Below are 9,337 nucleotides of genomic sequence, written 5' to 3' on the forward strand. Positions count from 1 at the left end.
CTCCAACCGATGTGGGATCTCACAAGAAGGGGAAAAAAAGACTAACATGAGGCTCAACGGTAATTGACATGTACTTTTTCCCTTCGTATCAGACATTTCTTGTACTAAAATGTGTTTGTCTCTTCCAATGTGATTTTCCCCACTAGGCTTAAAGCCTTAAACCAAGTTTTGTTAACTAGAGTTCAATTAGTTAACCAAGGTTACCTGATGAAGCAAAGCATTGAAATCAGCATTGCTGTCAAAGATTCCAATTGTCTCAGCAATGGTGATAGGCACAAGAATCACATGGAAGCTTGTCATGCAGGTTGTCTTTTATCTAAGCGACAATTTGATTTAATCATATACAATAATAATAAATTTATTAGGTTGTATCTCATAATAAGATTCCTCATGTCTACCTCAGCCAAAGTTATATAAATATGCCTCCATGAAGGCCAAAAGATGAAACTGCTCTACCTCTTTTGTAGTTCATAAGCTTCAGCTTTTGTAAAACAATATGGATTCCTTTGCTGCAAACCAAAAGAAATCATTCCACATCCGTTCAAACAGTTTGCCCTCAAAGCCACATCCAGTTGTGGATGAGGTTGATGAACATCTCTGCAGATTAAAGGCCTCTGAAGCCACTTCTTCCTCTTCTTTGTGTCAAAAACTTGATGGTCTTCAAGATTTGCATGATTGCATTGATAAGTTGCTTATTTTGCCACTCACCCATCAAGCTATTGTTGACAACAAATCAGTTGATGAGTTGCTAGAAGGATCTCTCAAGCTCTTGGACTTGTGTGCTATGGCTAAGGATGCATTGATGCAAACAAAAGAAAGCACACATGAACTCGAGTCGACTTTGCGTAGAAGACGAGGAGACGACATCGTTGGTGATGTTCAGAAGTATTTGAACTCAAGGAAGATGATAAAGAAGGCAATCCACAAGGCCTTGAAGGGAATTGAAAGGCTAAGTTTCCAAAAAAGTGATAAAAGTTTAGAAATTGTTAGCTTGTTAAAAGAGGCAGAAGCTGTCACATGTAACAGCCTTGAGTCCTTGCTATCATTTGTAGCAGGACCAAAGGTGCCATCAAAGATGAGCAGATGGTCTCTGGTTTCCAAGTTGATTCAAGCCAAGAAAGTGGCTACCAAAGATGAAGACTCAAATGGGAATGAAGTACAAATGGTGGATGCTGCATTGTATTCAATCACCAGGAAATCTGATTTCCTTGTTCAAGTTGAAGATTTGCAAAACATGCTGAGAAACTTCGAGTCGAGTATTCATGATCTTGAAGAAGATCTCGAGCGATTATTTAGGCGTCTTATCAAGAATAGAGTCTCCTTTCTTAACATCCTAAATCACTAATAGCCAACTTCACCAAAGTTCATTTTTGTAGATGTAAACATCACAATACATGTTTAATACAAATATAGATACCTTTCTATAACTTTTTGGCAATTATGAATGTCTTTTCCCTTTTGGCTTAAACTCTCGTATGATAGCCATGTAGATTCGTTCCCATGGTTCGATCCTTCTCAGTAAAACGCGGCATGTTCGAATTCAAATTGGCATTCCTATCAAATATTCGAGTTGTCTCAACTCTCAACGATTGGTGATAAGCATAAGAATCACATGGAAGCCTGTGATTAACTTTCATGTAGGGGTAGGCAGGTTGCCTATCATCTTAGAGACAGTTTGATATAATTATATGTATAATAATAAGGCTAATCAAGTTGTATCTTCACGTGGGATTTAAGTAATCAACAACTAGCTGATCTGAACGTGTTTAGCTTTAACAAGTGTGAAGCAGATCCTTTATGATATAAACAGATCTGAATAGGTTATGAGTTGGAGATTTGGTAGAGATCGTAAAAATCACGATGATTTGTGAGATCCCACGTCAGTTGGAGAGGGGAACGAAGCATTTCTTGTAAGGGTGTGGAAACCTCTCGCTGACAGACGCGTTTTAAAACCGTGATGCCGACGGCGACATGGGGCCAAAGCGGACAATATCTACTAGTGGTGGGCTTGGGCGATTAGAAATGGATCAGAGCCAAACACTGGAAGGTGTGCTAACGAGGACGCTGGACCCCCTTAGGGGGTGGATTGTGAGATCCCACATCGGTTGGAGAGGGGAACAAAGCACTCCTTGTAAGGGTGTGGAAACCTCTCTCTAGCTTACGTGTTTTAAAATCGTGAAGCTGACGGCAATACGGGGCCAAAGCGAATAATATCTACTAGCGGTGGGTTTGGGTTGTCACAAATGTTATTAGAGCCAGACACCAGCCAATGTGTTAGCGAAGACGTTGAGCCTCGAGAGGGGTGGATTGTGAGGTCCCACATCAGTTGAAGCGGGGAACGAAGTATTCCTTATAAGGATGTGAAAATCTCTTCCTAGTAGACGCATTTTAAAACCGTAGGATTAACGGCAACACGTAACGGATCAAAGCGGACAACATCTACTAGCGGTAGGCTTAAGCTCTTACATGCTCTTACATGATTAATCATATGGAAAGGCCCATCATCTAAACATACACCATGCTCGCCTTGAACAAAGGAGGGTAGAAAAACAAAAACTAACCCATCATCCAATCTCACCATATTGGCTTAAACTCTGGCAACTAGTAAACCAAAGTTACCTGATAAAGCTAAGTATTCAAATTAGCCATGCTATCAAAGATTCCATATGTCTCAACAATGTTGATAGGCACAAGAACCACAAAGAAGCCTGTGATTAAGTTTATTGTAATGTTATGTAGGATGTCTTTCAACTAAGGGACAGTTTGATTCGATTTTGCATATAATAATGAAGTTAAATAGGTTGTAACCAATCGTGTAGGATTAAACTAATGAACAATGAGCTGCAATGGCACATAACCAGTTTAATATGTAAGACAAAAGAAGATGCATTTTCAAGCTTATCACCAATATGCATATGTGAAGCAACCTTCTTGTATCCATAGTAGCAGAAAAAGTTAAATTTTTTATGCTATAAACAGATCTGAAGGGATTTATTTTAATTTAAACGTGAGTTGTAAGCTTGGTAGAGAGGAAACATTGCCACATCAGTGTCTATATGTCCCAAAGGAAAAGGGCTAAACGTGTACTGATTCCTAAAAAGTTGAAGCTGGTGAAGTTCCAAATTGTCTCCCTTGGTTGCTGTATATATTAAGCAGATACAGAGGGGAGAAACACACAGAGTTCTTTTGGAGTAGGTATAATGCAAACAGGCCAAGCTCGGTGCACAGAGAATTGTCTTCGGTCTTCCCAACGGACTTACTCGTGGCAACCTTCCGGCCGCCTAACGACCTATAACGTTAGTCAGTACTCCCACTGGGGCTAGAAAGTAAGCCCCAAGAAATGGGTCAGAAAAGGATCTGCCCCTCCTCCAGGTTTAAGAGATGAATAGGGTCCCAAGTAACGAGATAGGTAAAAATTAGGTCCTTATGTCATCTCAAGTTCAATGTAAACCATCTCCAAAGCAAGCCTCCTGTGCTCGGTGAGCCAGCAGTTGGGTAGATAGCTGAGGGTGTTGGATGTTTGTAGCTAGCTATAAGGCAAGGGTAATTTCAGTGCAAATGAAGGGATGTCTGTATGAACTTGGGTTGGCCATTCACCATTGATTTGGAGCAGCAGCTGACTGTAATAGAGGTATAGCACAGCAGTCATGGCTAGCCAAGGTTGTGAAATCCGTGGTCTTGGTGTGTTTGGGTTGAATCTATAAACAAGACCATGCTGTCTTAAGCTCAAAATAGAGGATATCAGATTCTTTCTCTTGGTCTTGAAGTTGAATATTTAACTTGTCTTCAAAGTCTACGGGTATTCAAACAAAAATTCCATCTTTAAAGCATTCTAATCTTCAAAGTATGCAGATCTTAAAGTCTTCTAATGTTCAAAGCATCATTGGTCTTGGAAGAGTCTTTGATCTTCAAAAGTTTCAGAGTCCGTTCAAGAAGTGTTATGACTTTCTAGATGTCTTCCAAGTGCTATTGAATATCTTTGGGTTCTTAATTTGAAAATGGAGTAGATCCATGGCATATTATAGGCTTGAGCTTTGATGGGTTGGGGCTTGAATTTTTGGTTTTAAGCTTGATTAATTGGATTTGGGCTTTGAGTCAAATTGATCTTGGGCTCATTTGATCTTGAACCTAATTTCAATATATATATAATGACAGTTGAATTGATATTCATACGCTGCTTGAGGAATCAGAAGCCCACCCGAGATATTGTCAGTAAGATTTCACATCGGTTGGAGAAGAGAATGAAACTTTTTTATAAGGGTGTGGAAACCTCTCCCTAGTAGACAGGTTTTAAAAATCTTGAGGGGAAGCCCAAAAGGAAAAGCCCAAAGAAGACAATATCTGCTAGCGGTGTACTTAGGCTGTTACAAATGGTATCAAAGTCAGACATCGAGCGATGTGCTAGCGAGGAGGGTGAGCCTCGAAGGGGATGGACACAAGGCGGTGTGCTAGCAAGGACACTGGGCCCTGAAGGAGAGTGGATTGGGGGGTCCCACACTGGTTGGAGAAGGGAACGAGTGTCAGCGAGGACGCTGGCCCCAAAGGAGGGTGGATTGTGAGATCCCACATCGGTTGGGGAGGAGAACGAAACATTCTTTATAAGGTTATGGAAACTTCTTCCTAGTTGACGCGTTTTAAAAACCATAAGGGAAAGCCCGAAGAGGACAATATCTGCTAGTGGTGGGCTTAGGCCGTTATAGCTTTGGCCTGTTACGTATTACCGTCAACCTCACGGTTTTAAAATGTGTCTACTAGGGTGAGGTTTCCACACCCTTATAAGGAATACTTTATTTCTCTCTCCAACCGATGTGAGACCTCAAAATCCACCCCTCTCAAGGTCCAGCGTCCTCGCTGGTACACTACCCGGTGTCAGACCTCTAATACCATTTGTAATAGCCAAAGCCCATTACTAACAGATATTGTCACCTTAGCCCGTTATGTATCGTCGTCAGCCTTACGACGATTTTAAAATGCATCTCCTAGGAAGAGGTTTCCACACCCTTATAAGCAATGTTTTGTTCCCCTCTCCATCCGATGTGAGACCTCACACCTACCCGAGAGAGAGAAAAAAAAGAGCATGTGCACATATAATTAAGATGAACAATGCAAGCAAGTCATTGTTTTCCATTTGATACTAAAAAAAAGGGCAGCTCTTTCAACACCGCTCGTGCATGGCAGATTTTGCGGAATACTCAAAAGGATATTGAAGATATAAAGAAGCTATTGACATAGTGGTGGGAGACATGGCAAGAACAATGCTGAGATATCATTAATTGCACATAACCACTTTGATAAAGAGAAGGAAGATGAATTCTCAATCTTCCCTCATGTGTTCATGTGTAAAACAACCTTCTTGTCTCCATGGAGGCAGACCAGGCTGCCTTAGTTTATGTTTCTAAGAGAATCATGTGTAATAATTAACCAAAATCCCAGTGGTTAGCTTGTTCATGGTGGTTTAGATCCAAATCTCATTCATGATATCTTGTTCTTATCTCCTTTCATCTTCTCTTTTTGAGATAGAAACATGGCTGGCTTTCCTTCAAGCAAGCAAACCAAATACCATACACGCTCAAACAGCTTGCCATCAAGACCACACCCTCTCATTTCACAATGTGATGAGCACTTGACTAGACTAAGAGACTTTGATTCTTCGTCGTCGTCGTCGTCCATAAGCCAACAGCTTTGTGGCCTAGAGGATTTGCACGAATGCGTCGAAAAGTTACTCTTGCTACCCTCCATTCAAGAAGCTTTTGTTAGACAATGTGGAGAGAAATGGTTTGATGAGTTGTTGGATGGATCTCTTAGGCTGCTTGACATGTGCAGCTCAGCTAAGGATGCTTTGATCCACACAAAAGAATGTGTTCGTGAGCTTAACTCGGCGATTCGACGAAGATCCGAGACGACAAATGAGATCAAGAAATACTTGGCCTCTAGAAAAGTTGTAAAGAGAGCAATCCAAAAGGCTCTTAATACTAATCGGAGCATCGACACGAAAAGGAACACGACGGTCGGTAGTGACAACAACGTTGTAGCCATGGTTAGCTTGTTGGAAGAGGTGGAAGCAATTAGTCTTAGAGTTTTTGAGTCCTTACTTTTGCTTATCTCAGGGAAGAAAACAAAGACAAAGTCTAGTTGGTCAATTCTTAGTGTAATGCATAGCAAGAGAGAAGTGTGTCCTGAAGTAGAGGCAGAACTCAATGAATTTTCCAATATGGACAATGCATTGAACTCTGTTACATGCCAAAAGCCAAGCAAAGGCAAGGACACTACTGAAGCGTTTGAGAATGTCCAAAACCATCTTGAAAAGTTGGAGCTAGGCACTCGAGATTTGGAACGAACAATCGAGCGCGTGTTTCGACGATTGATCAAAACTAGAGTATCCCTCCTCAACATTCTTAGCAACTAGATAAAAACATTATGAATACTGTACATGATATCAGCAATGTTCATGGCATAGATTTTGTACAATTTTGAGTTCATAATGATACTTTTCTTTGCCATACCTCCAAATTTATGAGCAAGAATCTCTATTTTTTATCTCATAATTGTCTTGATCCGATTAAATCATGTAAGAAACATGGGGTCAGGCATGAATTTGGCCATTTTCAGGGTAAAGATTTGATCCATATTAGATAATATCTGTCAAGAATGTTGTATTTAAGTAAGATATTTGGATCTTGCTAATCAAACAATGTGTTATTATTTTCAAATGCAATAAGGCTTATACAAGTTGGATGAACTTTTAAGTTTCATGCCTACAATACACGGAGAGAGTCACAAGGTAAATTTAAAAGCCAACTATTAGTCCAAATAAACAAATGAAGGAAACGTTTGACATGAAACGATAGGTGTAACAGCTCAAGCTGACCGTTAGCAGATATTGTCCACTTTGGCCCGTTGAGTTTTGTCGTCAACCTCACGGTTTTAAAACACGTCTACTAGGGAGATGTTTCCACACCCTTATAAGGTATCAGAGCCAGACACTGGACACTGGGCTCTTAAGGAGGTGGATTGTGAGATCCCACATCGGTTGGAGTGGGGAACAAAGCATTCTTTATAATGGTGTGGAAACCTCTCCCTAACAGACACGTTTTGAAATCTTGAGGGGAAGCCCGAAAGGAAAAGCCCAAAGAAGACAATATCGGCTAGCGGTGAACTTGGGCGGTTATGATAGGAAATTTACAGGTGATCTACAACCTATATATTTGGGGCTATGGGGCTATTGCTATGCATAAACGTTAGAAATTAAGCATGTATGGGGTCAAAGTTTGAAGCCATGGACTGTTAAGTTGACTCCAAAATAGGTCTTGGGACCAGTCCATGTCCAGTTTTGGGACTTGAAGCTCAGCCAGTTTATCCAGCTCTGATGGGATTTGCAAAGGTGTATAGGTAAATTTTGCCTCCACTGCCTTCTCTTCCTTTGTTCTAGCCACCATGGCTGCCACTTCTAGTTCTTGCTTGAGAACTTCATGGGTTGGGATTACAGAAGGAACCATTTCTTCCTGTTGGCTGCAAAAAGAAATGGACTCAAATGGTGATGCAGGTGGTGAAGAGGAAGCCTGCAAATGCTTAGCATCTTCCTCCTCCATGGCTGCCCTTTGCTCTAGCACTTTCAAGGAAGTTGCTTTTCTATAGATCTTGCATAGTACCATGTCCTGCATTACAAACAATGTAAAACATGATGAATCATTACAAAGTTCATAATAACTTCTAAGTTCTAAGTGAGATGAATAGCAAGACACGTTCTCGTAGCATCTATTGTGGAGAGATTCCTAGACCCTTATAAGGAATATTTCGTTCTCTTCTCCAACCGACGTGGGATCTCAGAATCCACCCCCCTTGGAGGCCCAGGGTCCTTGCTGGCACATCGCCTAGTGTCTGGCTCTGATACCATTTGTAACAGTCCATGTGCACCGCTAACAAATATTATCCTATTTGGGTTTTACTTTTGAGCTTCCCCTCAGAGTTTTAAAACGCATCTACTAGGGAGAGATTTCCACACCCTTATAAGGAATGTTTCGTCTCCTCTCCAACCGACGTGGGATTTCACAATCCACCCCCCTTGGAGGCCCAGCATCCTCGCTGGGGCTTTGATACCATTTGTAACAGCCCAAGTCCAACGCTAGCAGATATTGTCCTCTTTGAGCTTCCCCTCAAGGTTTTAAGATGTGTCTACTAGGGAGAGGTTTCCACACCCTTATAAGGAATACTTCGTTCTCCTCTCTAACCGATGTGGAATTTTACAATCCATCCCCCTCGGGGGCCAGCGTCCTTTCTGGCACTCCTCCTAGTGTCTGGCTTTGATACCATTTGTAAAAACTCAAGTCTACCCCTAGCAGATATTGTCCTCCTTCCCCTCAAGATTTTAATACGCGTATACAATGAAGAGGTTTCCCCACCCTTACAAGGAATGCTTCGTTCTTCTCTCTAACAAAAAACAGTTATCAAACACATTTATGTTAACAAACGCTCAGATACCTTTGACAATGGTGAGTTATCAGGAAAACGATACTCATTCATGATCCAATCAGTCTTGCTTCCTCTAGTCGCTCTTCCCGAGTAGAACACAAGCGTCTTTCTCAATCCAATGAGTTGTTTAGGATTCGATAACCGAACAATCTTTCGGTCCAATCCAGTAGCTTTCCAGTAACCATTTTTGGTGGTTCTATTAGGCCTCCCACCCCCACCAAGCTTCCTATCTCTTGGCACAAAAAAGTACCACTCTCTCTCTCCAATCCTTGCCAATCCTACACACACAAAAAACACATCACATTTCAATCCATTGAATCAAACAGAGCAGTAAACAATGTTTTGAACAATGCATACCAGGCAACTCCCAAGGATCATGATGATAGATATTAAGAGTTCCAATAGGATCAAACTGCAGCCTCTTGCCAGAAACCACATGTTTCAGATAAAACTCAAGAAGCTCTTCTTCTGTGGGGTGGAATCTAAACCCAGGAAGATTATCAGTTTGGTGTGTCATTTCTGTGCTACAAATGTCTGGTTTTTAGAGTGATCAACAGTGTTTGCTTGTTTTAGTACAACGAGTTATGAAGGTATTGGCCCATGCACACATTTATAAGCCAAGTTATAGATGGTTCAAGCTACAATTTTGGGAGCTTTTCTAAAGTCTTGGCTCATAAAAGAAGACTTGAGACTTGGTCAAGAAACTCAAGAACAGAAACTTTGAGTTATTTTTGTGACCACTTCACAACAAAAAGGGAGAAAAAAAGAAAACAAAGTAGAGCCCACACGGCTTCATCTCATTGATTCATCAAATTTGGGCTGTTTGGTTCTTTGCCAAACTTTTTTTTTTTTTTTCTAGATTCTACAG

The 9,337-nt window shown here is 41.0% G+C and overlaps 3 protein-coding genes across 3 annotated transcripts; 2 read left to right on the forward strand and 1 right to left on the reverse strand.

Annotated features, from left to right (window-relative positions):
• Window positions 1-387: 387 nt before the first annotated feature.
• On the forward strand, window positions 388-1,405 carry LOC111455263. The gene has a single exon (XM_023096864.1). It carries the CDS (start codon window positions 497-499, stop codon window positions 1,343-1,345), a length of 849 nt encoding a protein of 282 aa, XP_022952632.1. The 5' UTR covers window positions 388-496; the 3' UTR covers window positions 1,346-1,405.
• Window positions 1,406-5,500: 4,095 nt separating this feature from the next.
• Window positions 5,501-6,497, forward strand: LOC111455262. The gene has a single exon (XM_023096863.1). It carries the CDS (start codon window positions 5,525-5,527, stop codon window positions 6,404-6,406), a length of 882 nt encoding a protein of 293 aa, XP_022952631.1. The 5' UTR covers window positions 5,501-5,524; the 3' UTR covers window positions 6,407-6,497.
• A 616-nt stretch (window positions 6,498-7,113) lies between these two features.
• On the reverse strand, window positions 7,114-9,038 carry LOC111455265 (NAC domain-containing protein 35-like). Its single transcript, XM_023096865.1, has 3 exons — window positions 8,827-9,038; window positions 8,479-8,747; window positions 7,114-7,655 (listed from the first exon to the last, which is right to left on the reverse strand). Exons 1-3 carry the CDS (start codon window positions 8,984-8,986, stop codon window positions 7,239-7,241), a joined length of 846 nt encoding a protein of 281 aa, XP_022952633.1. The 5' UTR covers window positions 8,987-9,038; the 3' UTR covers window positions 7,114-7,238.
• Window positions 9,039-9,337: the final 299 nt, after the last annotated feature.

This window comes from Cucurbita moschata, unplaced genomic scaffold (assembly GCF_002738365.1).
Source record: "Cucurbita moschata cultivar Rifu unplaced genomic scaffold, Cmos_1.0 Cmo_Scf00017, whole genome shotgun sequence".
In the NCBI taxonomy this organism is placed as follows: domain Eukaryota; kingdom Viridiplantae; phylum Streptophyta; class Magnoliopsida; order Cucurbitales; family Cucurbitaceae; genus Cucurbita; species Cucurbita moschata.